Below are 17,400 nucleotides of genomic sequence, written 5' to 3'. Positions count from 1 at the left end.
TTCAGCACTCCGCATTGCACGGTCCTGGCAGAACCTAGCCCTAGGCATGCATGACACAAGCTCGAAGGCAGCCAGGTCTTCTGGCCTTTGGAGTTCTTTTTTTTTCCCTAGCTGTTCTAAGCATGTTTTCAGTCGTGTCCGTTCTGCAACTCAGGCTAAGGAAATCATATAAACAGTTCAGTTCAGCCCCAGGATCGAAAAGATACATGAGCTTTAAAGGGATTTTTCTTTCTGTTTCTTTTAAAACTAAATATTTGTTTCTATTTGTCTGGAAGAAAGAATGAGTAAGCTTGGTTCCTCTCCAAGGATCCAGCATGTGGGGTTAAAAAAAGAAGGGGAAACATCCCACTCATTATGAAATAAAGTCTAGAAAACAACAACAGGAAAAGAAAAAAAAACAATTCCCTAACTTCTGTACTCTAAAAGGCTTAAAAAATCACTGCTGAATTAAAGAGAGAACCAAAAGGCTGATACTGTCAGAACTGCTAGGTCAGACCCATCAGTCTGCATGTACCAGGTCCAGATGGCTGCTGGCAGCTAATGGCTCTTCCCCCACAGACCCACACGTGTAACCATTTTCCCCGTGTCCTGGTTTCGGCTGGGATAGAGTTAATTTTCTTCCTAGTAGCAGGCATAGTGCTGTGTTTTGGATTTGTAGGAGAAGAATGTTGATAACACACTGATGTTTTAGTTGTTGCTGAGTACTGCTTATGCTAGTCAAGGACTTTTCAGCTTCCCATGCTCTGCCAGGCGCACAAGAAACTGGGAGGGGGCACAGCCAGAATAGTTGATCCAAACTGACCAAAGGGCTATTCCATATCATATGGTGTCATGCTCAGTATATAAACTGGGGGGGTTGGCGGGGGGGCAGCGATCGCTGCTCGGGAACTGTCTGGGTATCAGTCAGCGGGTGGTGAGCAATTGCATTGTGCATCACTTGCTTTGTATATTATTATTGTTATTATCATTATTATATTATTATTATTACCATTACTATTTTACTTTATTTCAATTATTAAACTGTTCTTATCTCAACCCAGGAGTGCTTCTCACTCTTACTCCTCCAATTCTCTCCCCCATCCCATCGGGGTAGAGGGAGTGAGCGAGCGGCTGTGTGGTGCTTAGTTGCTGGCTGGGGCTAAACCACGACACCCCGCTATTCAGTAGTAAAAAACCTGTTTACAGAATTTGGGCAACTTTTTTTTTTCCCCCCCAAAAGAAGAAAAGGAAGATTAATTAGCAAATTGTTGTTTCACAGTTCCTATCATGAGAGAGACCTGGCCATCAGCAAGGAGCCCAGTTAACAGGGAAGGCATTCTGGGATTCGATTGCTCATGTGTTATTGTTGAATGAATAAATATAACCCACCTCATTTTCAAATCTGGCACTTGTGAAGTAGCTACTTAGTCAGGTGAAGTGTCATGGGACCCATGGTTAGACCACAAAACACTTTTTTCCTCCCTAACTATTTTAGCTGACTGAGAAACACGGTTTCGTAATATGTTTTTTAACCAAAGGTGTCCTAGAGCCTTACAAACATAGTGTAAGAGTTCCAGGACTCTTTTTGTGTCTTCAAAATAAGAGATGTACCATAGTGCTCTTCTTTTGTCACAAAATCTAATTTTTAGAGTGTGATGATTTTAGAAATCTCTTTTTATGGGAATATGAAGAAGTTGAAACTTCCCAAACTATCTCAGTGTTGCAGCTGCAGCAGTCATGAGAGGGCTCCTTTTCATCGCCTTTTGGGGTCCAGTGGATCTTAACAAATACTTACACCGCACCCACACCTACAGCAATCTGAGCAGCAGGGATATGTCAAAGGAGCTACGTCCAGGCAAGAAATCAGCCGCTTTCTTAACGGCAATGCAAATCACTGCTCAGTGATACAGAAATAGACCTAACCCAGGTACTCCAGCCTGTAAATCCATTTTGACCTGAAATCAGTGAAAAGACCATGCAAGATGGATGGGCCTGAAGTTTAACTATGAGGAAGGGAAAGGAGGTGCTGGGGCTGGTAAGAGAAAGACCCCAAGGGTTTGCTGCCCATCCAGGGGCAATGCAGGGCTCACCCTGATGCTCTGTCGAAGTAGAAGAGCCGCTCGCCGGTCCCGTTGAGAGCGCTGGCCCGAGAAGGAGCAGCGAGGTAGTGCTTTACGCTGTGCACTGTCCCTGTCCGTCGCTGGTAGATATCCGCCACCACCTGGAAAACGGCTTCCCTGGGATAGCAGAGAGCAACATGCAGCCAGTCTCCTCTGTCGGCAAAACGGGGAGGCAGGGGGAAAGAGAGAAAATGCACTTAAGGGCTGGAGTACAGGAGAGATGGTCTGCAGCCAAGAGTACAGTCTTCAGGGGAAAACAAAGAAATGTCCTTTGAGGTTCTCCTCCTCCTTTAAAAAAACACAACAAATCCTCAAAGCCAAAGAAAATCAGATTTTTTTTGCTTTGTCTGGAAACAACGGCTGCTTATTACAAAGGTCTGATCCAGGGACCCCGGCTGACCTCAGAGGACTTTGAGTCAGGTGCCAGGATGGCTTAAAACCAGAGATTTTCTCTTCCTTGCCCCTTAAGGCTGCAGTACAACCAGTCACATACCCACTTGTGTCTCCCGAGGCAGCAGGGGCTTGTTTTAGTTCATCCGGAGCTGCTGCAGGAGAGGGAACCGGTATCCAGCAGAGGTTTCACCGGGGGCACAGATTCAGGAATTAGAAAGTAATCTCTGACTTGAACCAGAGCCACGGTCTAAAGAGACCTGCTTCCTCCACTTTACAGCAAAGTTTATTATTATGGTTTCCATTAAAATCTCCCTCTCCCCTGCTCTTTCTTCAACGTCAGTTTAAAATAACTAAGGGTAAAGTTAAATAATCTTTTAACTCTTGTGTATCACCATTTCAGCATGCACATTTACAAAAAATTGCCTCTGTAGCTTTCCTTTAACCTGTGATTTGCATCGCCACCCTCATGGAGAGAAAAACTGGCTCCAAACTAGAAATCTTTGTTACACGACTCAGAGCCAAAACATGCAGCTATGGTGCACTTCAGATAATGATGGGAAGGATCTTCCACAAAACCTGAGACTCTTTCCTGTCTGCAGGATGCACTTGTACTATACAAAGTAGAAAGCCACAAGAAGTTTACACTTGAAAAGAAAATCCAAATACCAAGATATTTAGCTTTTTTTTTTTTTCTTTCTACCTTCTGAAGTGGCTCAGTATACCACGCCAAAATGCCTGAACCAGTACCATGGTTGGCTTTCCCTATATTACCAAAAACATCCAGGCTTTAAATGTATTCTTTTAATTATCTGGCTTCCTTGTTAAAATGTGAGAATACAAATTTCGCTTAGAGAAAGACAAATACCACCTTCATTGGCTGTCTTTCTGGGCCCTACCAAGCTGAGGAAGACAAAGTTTCTCCAAAGGCTTCCCTGAAATGACCCACCACCCATCCCTGTCTGCAGAGCGATAAATGGGGGGAAACCACTTCAATTGGGAGAAAACTGGGAATCTGCATGCTTAGACCTCTCCTTTGCATTACACATGGAGAGCACAAAAGCAAAAGCCATTTCTGCCTTTTTCTGGTTTTCTCATTAAAACAAAACAAAACTATCTACAGGATGGAAGAGGGGACAGGCTGTTCTAGAATAATAAATCAAAGCTGCACAAAGACCCATCAGCTTAAGCTAGATACTGCCCTCTAGATTTTAACCAACTCCAGCTGTGTCATAACACAGGACAGCTAGAAAACGGATATATTTTCAGATGATTTGGCCTCTGACTAGAGGAAATGAAAGAAATGCACCAGAGCCATGTTTGTGGAATATTTTTAAGACAGAGTCCCAAGACATTTGGCTGTTTCATAAGGGTGATTTGCATTGCGTTAGCACATTTCATCCCCTGAAGACACCATCAAGAAAAGGGCTTGTCATCTCCCTCAAATGCTGGGAACCAGCTTTGGTGCCATGCTACGCCGACTGCCACCTCCCTGGGGAACAAGAAAGGCACTAGAAAAGGCAATTGGAGGGTGAAAGAAAAAGAAAGCGTGAAAAACCCACAGCTGCGACCATCTTGAGTCGCTGGGGCATTTGGGAATATGAGTGCTAGAGCCTAGTATGCACATGAGCAGGCTGAGTGAAATGCTGAAATAAATTATATCATGATTGAAAGGATCAAATGAAACACACCTGCTTTGGAGTTTGTGGAGGAAGAGATGGAAATAAGTGCATTCCCACAACAAAGGCCTTGGGAAGACATGTGAGAAGGCATTGGAAGTTATCCTTTATGTAAATATAAGACAGAATAAGGTTGTTATTTTCTCTTTAATTTAGTGGTATTTTAACAGCTTCCTATTTAGTTCATTACTTCAGTTCTGTTTCTTCAGCCTGTACAATATCTGCTGTAAACCCTCCCAAATACCTGGCTGTGTGGCTGAACTGGGCTCCACCATCTCCAGGAAAAGCGAAGCAAGAAACAGCAGCACTGCTGCGGGACGGGCCACAGGACCCTGCCTTGCAGCTGGCCAGTGGATGGCGGGTTAGATGCCTGTTCTCCGGCCATTGCCAAAACTGAGGGAGAAATGCAACCTTAGGCAACACATGTCCGTGTGCCTTCTTCAGCCACTGCACTGGCCACCAAGGACCTGCTGGCTGGGTATCAATGCAGGAAGCCTTCATCTTTTTCAGGGTGGTCAATAAACTGTGGCTCCTGCTTTATTTCTGTGCTTAAACCTCTCCATTCTGTCTTATTTACCAGCTGCTACTCTGGGGTGAATATTTACAGATAGAGTAAGAAAAATAAGTCCTTGTTCTGCCACTCTCAGTACCGGCACACCAGCTGGGATCTTTGCAGATGCCCCGGAGGCGCGGGGGCACATGCAGCACTAGCAAGAAGAGAAAACGCTGAATTCACAGCAGATTCCAAATTATGAATTCAGAGTAATTTCAGACCCCTGCCTGAATGCTGTGGGAACATCTGTAGCTTTAGATGCTCTTATGCTTAAAGACCAGCACAAACAAAGGGGAAAAATAATTTAAAACGCAAGGGGTAGAAGTCACGCTATCGATACACAAAATGCTGTCCAATGTAGCAATACACAGGCCTTTTTTTTTTTTTTAAAAACTTTCATTCTTAAGAGTTTCTTGCAAGAGAAGCAAATAAAAATATTCTCAGGTGGAAAAATCTGACTTTGGAATTAGCTGTCAGTTTAAGTTAAAGCCATATTAACACATGTAGGAAACTCACAAGGTATTTAATATAATTTCACCCCAAAACTAAGTAACTGTGTTCACAACCTTTTGTGGTGATAAAGTTCAGTTCATTTTAGAAGTAAGGAACATTCTTGTTTCTTTTTTTCATTCTTGTTCTTAATCATACCAACATTTTCCTTTGTGTTTTCACAAAAAAAACCCCTGGCATTTGAAGGAAAAAAGCTGAATATGCACTAGCAAGAAGTGAGTGGTTAGTGGGTCCTAACAGTTTCAAACACCACTTGGAAAATTTTTGAGTCTCTGCCAACACCAGCATGTATAAAACCTGACACTTCTGCCCCTCTGTTACTGTCATTCAACAATCCCCATAGCGTGTTTCATGCATTTTTATGAATGTATTTAGCCTGTTTATTTCCTTTTGGAGATGACTGGGTGAAACAAACTCAAGCAGCCTTTCTTTTTTCACCAGGATATTGGCATTTGCAGTTCTGGCTCTTTCAGGTGAAGCAAAAACATCAGGCAAAGTGTTAAAAAAGTATTCTTATGTTTTGGCAATGAGCAGGCTTCCTGGGATAAGCAAAAGCAAAAAAGGATGAGGAAAAGGCAAAAAAAAGCAGGCAAGAGGCTTCCTGTTCTTGGACATGTGGTAGATAGAGATCTGCACGTACGCACATACATACCTCATTTACAACCCTCAGAACAACCCCAAACTCCCAAAGGCCAAGCCACTCAGAGAAACGTGATCAAGCAGGCAAAGGAGGGGAAACTTTTGTGAGTGGTGGGATGTGAAGTGAGTCATGTAACTTGGAGATGAGATTTGGCCGGAGTAAACATAGAAAGAGTGCATGTCTGGGACTCTCACTGCCTGGGAGAGGAGAAATAACACTTGTTCGGTATTGTGAACGTGCCCCTTGACTACATCAGATGGAGTATCAGTCCTGGGCAGATGGGTGTGATCTTGTGCTGGGATTGCTGGTTATGCTGGACATCAATCGTGGCTGTATTTTAGCTAAGGAAACTTCCACGTTGATGAATATTACTCTGGAAAGCATCTCCACCATGTTTATTGACATGGTGTGTCACGTAGCTGATGACCATGGAAGTGCACAGTCCAAATCCTGATCTCACTGATGAAAATCTGGGGTAAGCTAATGAGGGAATGCCATAGAGTACAACTAAAAATTACTTATTTTTTCCTTGGGCTCAAAAAACCAAGAGACCTTCATCCAGTGAGTCAATCTCCCCCAACTGTCATTACTCCTATTTAAAAACAACCCCTCTGACATTTTGGTCAACATCTCCGTGAGCTGAACTTTCAAAGGGAGTAAGACAAGTGGGAATTTGAAACTTTCCTGTTCATAATATGGGAACTAAGCAAAAATCCCCACATGCTGTTTTGGTAAGTTTGTCTCTCACAGGCTGAATTTTGAACTTCAAAGACAAAAAAAGCAAATCCACCATTCAGCCTCCAACCCATCCCAAGAACAAACGACAGGAGGTCAATGCTCCTTGCTCTCAGTCGGGATACAGCTGTTTCTTCTCCCCAAAAATGTCTCCCAACCTCACAACAACCTGCCCAGCACCAGGCTGAATCTTCTCTAGCACAAAACCTGCTCTCAGGACAAGCCACATCCTCTCCAACCAGCATCACTGGTGGGGAAAATGGAGTGAGAAATACCCACACATCTCCCAGGTGCTGAGAATAGTGGAGAAAGGGCTGCAAGGAACCTGGCCACGTACCCACCACTTTCTCTCAGTTCAAGCTCTTTCCCTTGAACCTACGTTTCCCACTGGCTCCCTGCAGCTGTCACTCACTCCTCCTCTTTTTCTAGATTTCTGATCTGCCTTCAACTCAAGTCCTTTAAACACATCCAAACCCCCCGTGACAACAAACACAGCTACTGAGCGAATATCCAATATTTTTTTCAAGACCTTGTCATTAAGGATAGGCTCTTCTGGAAGACCACTTGCTGCAGGGATAGTAAAGGTTAGGTATGTGTTTAGCTAACTAGAGTTGTGTGTATTGGGATTTAAATGCCTTTCCTAAATGTTGCCATTTAGGAAATGCCATTAAAAATTCAAAAGCATAGGCCATCTCTTAATATAATTTAAAATTTTTGGGTTTACCCATGTGCCTCCTTAGGCAAAAAGAATGATTTTTGCTTTTGCAAAGCTCAACAAATTATAGAAGGGATCCTGCCCTGAGGTACACTTCTGTTGATACTCATGAAACCTGGGTCTGACTCAGACAGCATTTGGCTCACAGACAATTGTATTGAAGCAAAAATAAGAACTTCCTGCATTTAAATACAGTACATCATCTTATCATCTCTTTTCCCACCCTACATGCTTTCACGGAGGAATCACATCCCAATTCAATTTGTATCTTTTTTAATGCGTTCCCAAGTACTCTATCGCTGACTATTGTGTATTTTGTATTTTCCTGTTGTTGTGCCTTGGATGCACATCAGGTCAGGAGAGGCTGGTGGCCCTGAGGAACCCCAAGCCCCACTCCATTTGCCAGAAGGGTGAAAACAAGGAAAAACCTTCAGGTTTCATGTGCCAGCCTTCAAACTGACAAGCAGCCTGGTTTGCCATAGCCATCTGGGGACTGTCTGATGCTCAGATTGCTCTAATTCATGCTGTAAAATGATCAGCTCAGAAACGACGTCTCCTCAGAGACACCTTGTTAATCCTGGCTGCTGCCACCAGGCCAGCTGCAAGCACAAGCCGCAGAGGACAGAGAGCAGCAAGGGCTGCAGGCAGGGAGGCAAAGATGGGCCTTTAGGATCACTCGAACGTGGCCATGTCAGCACCCGCTTTGGCCCAGCTGTACTAAAACGGTGCAATCTGCAACCTGGTGTTCTGGCAAATATTTTAGCTTCTTTCCAATTTAAAAAAAATATCTTGTGGCTTTCATCCACTCGTTGACCTATGGGTAATGTAAGGGATTTAAATAGACAGAAGGGAATTCAAATATATCTGCTGACTTCTGTGTTGTGTGGATTATTAACTCTGAATTACAGATGTTATCAGAAGGGGCAGCCTATGAAACCCAAGTAGCACTTTACTTATTATTATTGGAAATAGTGCTAGTGTTACTTGTATTACATCCAGATCTGGGGGATCGAGGTCAGAACGTATGTACAAGAACAAGAACAAGAAAGCAATCACAGCCTTAAACTGTTAGCTCCACTTTGAAATACTAATTTTCCCTTCCTGTGCATTTATCAACTGGGAAGCAAGAGGAAAAGCTCATTTCTGAAAAAGAAACAATTTAGGAAATATCCATAAACTGGGCAAGTCTGCAACAAGCACATTCTAGCCTTGTCTCATTATCTTTGTTTTCCTCCAGACCTTATCACCACTAAGGAATTTAATCACAAAAATGACAAGTAGATGAAAGTATGAATCAGACTGGCACTGAATAAGAAGCCGTAGGAGAAACACCTACCTACACAACCCTGACAAATACAAATATAACAAGTCCCCCAGAGTCTCAGTGCAGACATGGGCTGCATAAGTTTGCTTGCACTGAAATCTCCACCTTTGGATGGGGTGCAGCATCCTGGAGGCTTCATATCACCCTGCGTCCACAGGCTCCACTATTTTTAATGAAGAATTTAGACACAAACTCATTCCAGGCTCTTTGAATTTTCAGATAATTTAGATTATTCCCTGGTGAATATGACAACAAGACCTAGCGCAGAACTCCAGGCTAGCAAATACAGGAGTCAAGCAGTGCACCTGTGCCCATCCCTGCACAAACACCACAGCAGGGGAAAGGCTGAACACATGCCTGGGCACACACAGGGACATCTGCGCTTTTGCTTGCTGTTGACAAGAAATTTGGCCCTCCCCTGCCAATTTTTTTTTTTTTTTCTAAAGGCTCTCATAAGGATCGAACTCCTGCAGCACGGCACCAAAGAAAATCAATATTATGAGCCCCACTGTACCCCTCCAGGTGATGCTAAGAGGGTGCTGATGAAGAGAGCCTGGGGAAGGCTGCCCTGCGTTGGCCTTGGAGCCAGCAGCTGTCAGCAGAGGGGCAGTACAAAGGAAAGCCCCTGCTTGCAGAACTGTGGCAATCTACCTACAAAAAATGCCATCTTTATACTATTAGCTGCTCGCATTTCCCTGAATTCTCTCTGTCGAACCACAGCAGAGAGCCCTAATAAGGGAAAACCCTTCCCTCTGAGCCTTAACAGACCAAGTATAGAGATACTTGCCTGTGCTCATTAAAAACAAGGAATGTTTAATCTAACTGCCACTGCTTTTCAGGCTGCTTCAAAAACACAACTTATTACGCTATACTTCAGATATGTGCTTTGAGGAGATTTAATTCTTATCTCTAGATGTGCTGATAGCACAAAGAAGCCTGGCTGATTTACTGAACAGCACTGTGCCTTTGGGAATAGTATTTGCCTTAGCTTTTTCTGCGATTAGAACATTTGCACAAAAAGCCTAGGTCATTATATTGAATTACTTCATTTCTGACTTTGCTTACTGTATGAAGTGCCAATCTTTGTACTGTTTTCCAGCACCTGAAAGGAGGCACTTACTTGCAACCAAATAATGTTTTCCATCCCCTCCTCCTGGCTTACTCTCCCTCTCATAACAAGCTTGATGCTCTCTGCGGGCCTTTGTGCTTCAGGGTGGTGATTTTGAGGAAAGCCCTTAGCTCAGTCTTGCAGATAATTCTCATACTTCTGTGAAACAGAAAAATACCCCACAAAAACATACAAATGGCTCTGAGGAGGCAGAAACTGCTCCAACAAAGAGATGAAGCCCATGGAGAAGGGGTCTGAGGTCTCTGTTCATGAAGGTTTTGCACACACTTTATGCCTACTGAGAGCAATCCTCAGCAGATCTGGACTGGTTCTGGAGCACACTTCATTCCAGGTCATTAAAATTCCAGCCGGTGCTCTCCTTTTGTTCACTTGCCAAAACATTCAGAAGTTACTTGTCCTGAACTACCTCTTTCCAGAAGTATCAATACCCAGCCGCCTTCTCATCCTCACAGGGAAACTCCCAGACATTAGACAGACAACCCTATCCATAGCTTAAAAAGGCATTTCTGCTGAGACAGCTATGTTCCCCAGCAGCCTGAAAACACAGCCTGTGGGTCTCCGCCACGGCTTTATATTTGCCCATCAGTCAGCTGGTGACACAGCTCCCCTGACAAATGCAAACATGTACATCGCTCGCTGGAAGGGAAGTTGGCATACGCTAAACACCTCATTTGCACCACATGGCCACAGATGGCAGCACATGGAGACACAGCAATTCGGTTTGGTTTAGCTACATATTTTGATGGAAGTGAAGAAACTGAAGAATTACTCTAAACACGGTTTGATCAGTGTGAGGAAGATAGAAGTACTGCAGCAACCCTACAGGTGCCCATGATAGAAAGGAAAAGATCTGCTTGGTGACTGTGCTCTAACTAGTGTCCTCCTCCGCTGAGTAAATCCACCTGAGCGGTGCCTCTGAACTTACTGGGCAAGATTTGCAGAAAGCAGCGCTGCCAATTTCAGCTGAGTCATGTGAATTCATCCCAACCAGCTCCTGCCCACCCCAGGAATCCGGACGTTCCAGTCTTTTAATAGATGCCTGAACTGGCATGACTTCTATTGGGTCTTTCTACAGTGCTTCAGAGGCAGGGAAAGCGTTAATCGTGCAAGTATTGAACATCAGTGCTATGCCTGACTTCCACAGAAATCCAAATCCTGGTACACATCTCCCTGTCAAATTCCTTATTTCCCCTCTGACCTTCCTTTAGCCAATATAGAGCAATTCACTCCAGAAGCATGAGGGCTGTCCAGATGCAAAGGCAGCATCCCGGATATGTCTATACATCATTTTACAATGACAAGACTAAAAATAGTTTAATTGTTCACTCAGGCTATGTCTGAAATTATTAATTCTAGAATATTGCTATTAAAGTTCATCAAATATTTTTTGGTTTGCATCACATATTCTGCACAGATGTTACTATGTTAACAGCTCATTTTCTGGCAGATTATGCAGTATTTTGGATTAAAAAAGAACAAACAAAACATAAAGCCACTTGAGACAGGTAAAAGTCTTCCCTGATTTTCTAACTCCAATTACTCTGGGCTCCACAATCTGAGATTTCTCCCATTCCAGAAATGATTGGAATACAATGGAATACAAAGGTCATACATGGAACTGCTTAGGCAGGCACTTGTTTTCCTTCAAACTCCTAAATCCTCTTTTTCCCTTCAATTCCTTTACCCTTCCACAGGAATCTCATGTCTCCATGTTTTCGCATGCAGTCTGGACATTTCACTATTGCCATTGCATCAGCCTTAAGTGTCGCATTAGTTAGCATTCAGCATACTTGAGGCATACACAGAGCAGCCACACATTTCATTCCCAATTATTTCTTAGCAAGACGCTCTAAATTAAATGAAGTAAAATTGTGGTTTTCCTTTGTTACAGTGTACTTCTTGTTTATAGTTCTTAAAAACACATACCTTGCCAACCGTTTCTGGATCAGAAAAATCTACAAACCTTTGCCCTGTCCAAATAACTGGTTTCACACAAGACAAAGAGAACCGCAACCACATTGTGGTTTTCAACAGTAAAATGTAGTTAAGTTGCTGCTTGAACAAGAGCTAAACTTCAAGCTGAGTTTTACCAAAGACCCAGCACTGCCTTCAAACTTGAATCTGTGCCTGAAGACCGTGGGCCAAAGCTTTGGCAAGTATTAATTGGCACAGTGATAGAGTAACCACCAGTTACCCCGCAGAAGACTTAGCTCTGCAATTGCAAGGAAATAGCTAATCATTTTAAGACAGATAATAATTGCAAAGCTCAGCTTGTCCATGAGTGACTAATGGGATTTCCTCTTCCTTAAAGTGCACAAAGATATATTAATACAGAAAACAGTGATTAAATTCTAATAATTCCTCTGTGACAGGAGTGTCCAAACAATGATCCTCTAGTGACTCGGTCATGACCCTACAGCTACTACCTCTTTAAATCAAGAGGACCAGGTATATGTTACTCACTATAATGGGCAAGTATAAAGAGGAAACATTGCCCTTCTCAGCTACCTTCCCATGGCGCTTCACAATGGGAACTAAGGACAGTATTTTTCCCCAAATTTCTTCAGCTCCAAAGTTCAGGGGAACCAAATAGAGCTCAAGCTTTTGCCAAAACTATCCTAAGCTAAAACCACAGCAGTGACACTGCTGGAGGAGCAGAGGATGGGTGTAAGGTTTGGTGGATAATACCGGATGGACTTGGGAACCCGCCAGATTTACCAGCAGTACATGCTGCTTCACACCCTCGGTGCCTCTGACTTCTTTCATGTCAACTATCTAAAACCTGCTTTGCAAATATGAGCCTGTGTGTGGCTGGGTTGGGTGTAAACAGGGAAGATTTAATTTGCATACCTCTGTCCTTTTACTGTACTGTGCTTTTATCAATAACTGAGGAGTCACATAAACTGCAGAACCCAAGGTGATGGCCAGGTTTTCTTGTGGTGCTCATCTCTTGCAGCATCTCATCTGTGCAAACCACGGCAATGTCTGCCACAGCTAAGCTGACTGGATTGCAGGACTCTCTCCTAACAATTGTACCAGAGCAAAGCACAAGTAATTTCACTAAAGTAAGAACAACAGCACTAAAACCATCAATGAAATTATGCAAAATGAAACAAATTGCAAGGGAAAAAAGTAGTATCTAAAATGGATATACCCTGCTTTTATATTACACTAGAAGAAAACATGGGAAATCAATATAGCACAGCCTACAATTTTGCTGTACTGAGTCCTAATGTTTTAAAACTTTATGTAAAAAGAAACAGTGATTGCAGTGCTGTTTGGATTACAGAAGATGCAAAGCTCTGTGCACATTCTAATGTATTTCTGCACTTTATATATATATGCGAGATAAATTATGTGTGCAGCAACGAGTACAAACAAATGAACAAGAGCCAGAGCTCTTCTGGAGAGATTTCAGGGACAGCAGGCCAGGACTGACTTGGATTCCGTTTCAAAACTTTCTGGAAAGAGAAATGTCCCTGCACATCAAAAAAGCTGGAATAAAGTGAAAGCAGAGGCATCTCTTTGCATCAGTAAGTGCCAGCCATTAATACCTTCCTTCCACGCTGTCAGAAATTGCCGAGACATTTGAAAGGTCACTTGTGAATAACCTGGGAAATTGTTAAAGCTCCAGACCTTCTGAAAACAGAACATAGGGCAGTACCTGTTGAAGTTGATCGGGTACAGGATAATATCCTCAGGTGCTCTGCCATCCCACTGGATGATATAAGCCTGCTCGAGCATGACGACAGGCTGGTACTGCTGGTATGGTGCTCCTCTGTTCACACCTTGCAACCGCAAGGGATGGGAATGGTATGCTGCTCTGGCAATGGATAAGGTCAGATTCTCAGGGCGTCTGGCCTGAATATAAAGCTGAGGGTGAAAGGAAAATGACAAACATATCCATTAAACCAGCCAGGCTCAGCCATAACATGTGCATTTGATCATTGTTGCCTGTAAATGGTTTTTGCCAATGAAGAGCTCAGAACATTTGGAAAGTCACTGAAACATTTCCAGTTCAAATAAAAAGGTAAAACAGAAATAGCATCTGCAGCCATTCGCAGGGACACCATGAAGTGAGATATGAATTGTACAGCGCCATAAAAATGTTCGCTATTCAAAATCTTAAGGGAGAAGGGTAATCAAGGAAATATCACAAAGTAATTCTTTTTTATGGATTCAAATAGCTGCACTTTAAAAACAGGCTTATTCCATTGAAAATACAGAAAACTCTTTAAGTTATTTCAACAGGCTTTGGATTAGGTCCAGTTATATAATGGAATCCATGTCTTCGCTCTCAAGCAGCAGACTAGGCTGAAATTTTGGGGGCTAAAACTAGATGGCCTGACTAGATGACCTTATAGACTAAATACCATGTTCCACAGGCTTCAACAAAGACCTCTCCTGTGCAGGGACCAACAGGTGCCCTTGGCCTGTAGTTCAAATCTACAGACCAGTTACAAGACTACACTCCGGTTGTATGCTTTTTCTGTCCTGCCGTCACTCAAATGAAGGCCAATTCATGTGGCAAACATTAGTTTTAAGGCTGAATGCATGATGTTCACCTGCTTCCCCCCATGTGAAATTCCAGTGCAAAAGGAGGATGCACAGCTAGTCACACAAATATGTCTCGGCATGTGGGGTTGTAGCAGACACCTTGTCATATTCCCTGAAGGGTTTCAAATGCACCGAGGACACCTATAATCCTGCTTCCTTCACTCTCCTACAGTGTAGGATAGCGCTCTTTGCATCAAGAAGTTAAAACATCCAACGTAAAAATCCATGTTAGCTCAGAAATGTCTAAGTTTCTACATGAGCATCCACCCAGCAAAATTATTTTTAAACTCAATTTCTGTGTTTGAGGTAGATCAAAATGGAGACAGTAGTCTCTTAACAGGTTTTAATACCACAGACAAGGATACAAACACAGCCAAGACTAGCAGGGAGGGTGAGACTCCATCTGTCAGGATATCCGCCTTCTAGTGCAGGGCTATGAGACCTTGGCCCCTCACATCTCCGTATCTGCCTCTCTTCCTCTTGTCTACGCAGATTGAAAGCTCTGCAAAACCAGACTATCTCTCAATGTTTTATACATGGGCTTATTTTAGCTGGGATTTCTAGCCAGTTCAGACCCTACTTCCAGTTTCATGCCCAGAAGGACTCTGCACTTGCGCCTGCTCCTTCGGCTGAGTTTGAGCTTCCCAGGACCTCCAAAAGACAGGCCATCTCTGCCTACCCCTCACTTCACCCCTGAATTCAGCAGCCTCAGGCTGAATGCTTAAGTTAAAAATTTGGGTCTCATGTCAAAAAAATTAATCCAAAAATGGCTGTAACTGTTTCTTGGATATTCAGTCCATTCCTCCTTTCACACTATTGCACTTTAATGATGAGAGCCTATCCTGAGTGGTATCTGCAGACCCTTGGAGATTAAAGTGGATCCCAGAATTGCATGGATCCCAGAAAAACACAAGCTTTTCTTTATGGCTGGAACTATTGGTCAAGAAATTCACCTCAAACAATCTCTGAGCAGCAGGCCATTTGCTCATTCTTGATGGATCAGGGAAGAATAAATTATTTTTACAGTCTGATAAAAGACCTTTTTTGTCTATGAGACCAAGGAGGAAAACCTATTTTCCTTTCATATTCAAACCACAATTGGAAAGTCAGTAATGTGCAATGCAATAAACCACATTTCAATCTCATTTGTCCCCACCCAGATGGGGAAATGCTGAGGTCAGAGCAGGTGATCAGTAAGGTCCCTTTGGACCTGAAATCCCATCAATGTACTAATTGTTCTCAATCAAAACAGCATTTTCTGATAAAGAATGGTTGGAATGAACTCTGATACTGCAAAATAATAGCCCACTTGTGTCTTTCTGAGTAAGAGGAGAGAGTTTCTGTCCTATCACTGCAAACGTTGACATTATTTCCTTCTAATATGTCTCTCCAGCAAGCAGAGAATATTAAGGTGGTAGCTGCTGTGCACTTACTACAAAATTAAATGCACCAATAAGACAAGCCAAGAAAGGAAGGAAATGCAATCCATGAGCCCCAAAAGTTCCTAGATTACAGACTACCAAGACCAAGATTCCTATATACTTTAAGGTATTTGTGTAAAAAGAAAAAAAAGAGAGAGAGTGCTATGCATGGCCTAAGCTGCTCACTACAACGATTGTTAATGAGTTCAAGAAAGGGCTGGAAGAGTTTGCAGTATGCTTCAATAAGATGATGAGGAAAGCATGTCAGAGATTTGTTGGTGCCATTTTCCCCCAAGTGCCTAGGGACCAAGTCACAGGTCTGACATTAAGGATAGGGGTGACAGCTGTATTGAGAATGAAACTAATTACTAGAACAAGGAAAAAAGCCACTTCTGTGTTGACAGAAATATTTGTAAACTGACTTTGTCTCCTGCAATGACCAACAGTGGCCACTGAGTGAATGCCTTCCAGAACTGCAAGCCACCAAGGATGTGATTTTCAGTCCCACAGAAATACAATAGTATATGGTGGATCTTGCAAAATGTTTGTCACTAAAGGAGGTCACAGTAGGTAAATGCCCTGATCAAGCAATCTAGATCCCACACAAAGAGACTGTTTTACCCAGGCGGAGCTTCACTAAGTCAACAGGACTCTGACTGGGAGCAGGAACAAGCTGAGATGCTTCCTGCAGCAGCTGGGCTCTGCTCTAGAACAACAGTCCTGGAGGCTTGGTCCTTCCTGAACACACCAAGCTGCACAGAAAGCAGCACCCCACATTTTCCCATTCCTCCCTTTCCCTGGGCCTCGCCCCTCATTTGAGGGAACAAGGGACAAGAGGGGGATCCAATCCCTGTCCCTGAAATCCCTGACCTCCCTTCTGTGATGCTGACTTACACCAGCCCTAGTGCTTGGTTTTTGTTACCCCTTTCAGGACTGCAATCAAGACCAACAGATTACTTTAGAAAAATCCCAGAAGAGTCATCCACCAAAAGGCTGCTTTTAATTCCCAATGAGATGAATGAAGTAGAAGGACACCTTTGAGCTCCACTGGTCCCAGGTAGGTGAAACATCAAGCACTGTCCCAGCATAGTGCTCTTGGGATGCCACAATATGGCCTCTTTCTTCCTCAGGGTTTACTCACTTGAACTGAACTTGGATAACTTTATCATTTTTCTTCCTTGTATCTACCTTTGGAGGGGCAAAACACTTGTGAATAGGAGTGAAAAGGAGAGTAACAAAATAATTTTTTTATAGAATGAAAAATCCATCTTCCTTAGCAACACCTCCATAATTTTTGGTTAGATCTACCGAAATATTTAAGAGAAGAAAGTGGGTCATAAAGATACTTAAATATGAGAAGTGGTGACAGCTTAACATAGTAGGAGAAGAAGAGCTGGTTAAAACATAAAATGTGAGCTTTCTACTTGCCTGGATGGTTTAATGGACATAGTTGTCATTTTAGCTGCTTAACACTTCATGCTAAAAAGATGTGTCAGATTTCCCTGTGCTTACATGGCAATTTTCCCAAGTAGATTATGAAACTGAGAAGATAAGTTCTTTTACAGTTCATGGGGGATCTGCTATTCAACTGGATAGCGAGTATGAAGATAAGCAACATGCAAAGCATTGGAACAGAAAATCTTGGTTT

The 17,400-nt window shown here is 43.0% G+C and overlaps 1 protein-coding gene across 1 annotated transcript in view; it reads right to left on the bottom strand.

The window, feature by feature from the left end:
* LOC104028223 (cell surface hyaluronidase CEMIP2-like) overlaps positions 1 to 17,400 on the bottom strand; it is a 58,289-nt gene that overhangs the window by 7,627 nt on the left and 33,262 nt on the right. The window contains exons 19-20 of the mRNA XM_075714146.1: positions 13,439 to 13,647; positions 2,070 to 2,252 (exon numbers count right to left, since the gene is read on the bottom strand). Coding sequence (XP_075570261.1) covers positions 2,070 to 2,252; positions 13,439 to 13,647 — 392 coding nt within the window. The remainder of the gene's footprint in view (positions 1 to 2,069; positions 2,253 to 13,438; positions 13,648 to 17,400) is intronic.

Source organism: Pelecanus crispus, chromosome 7 (genome assembly GCF_030463565.1).
Source record: "Pelecanus crispus isolate bPelCri1 chromosome 7, bPelCri1.pri, whole genome shotgun sequence".
Taxonomy (NCBI): domain Eukaryota; kingdom Metazoa; phylum Chordata; class Aves; order Pelecaniformes; family Pelecanidae; genus Pelecanus; species Pelecanus crispus.
The sequence above is the reverse complement of the archived record's forward strand: the minus strand, read 5'-3'. Positions and strand labels throughout refer to the sequence as shown.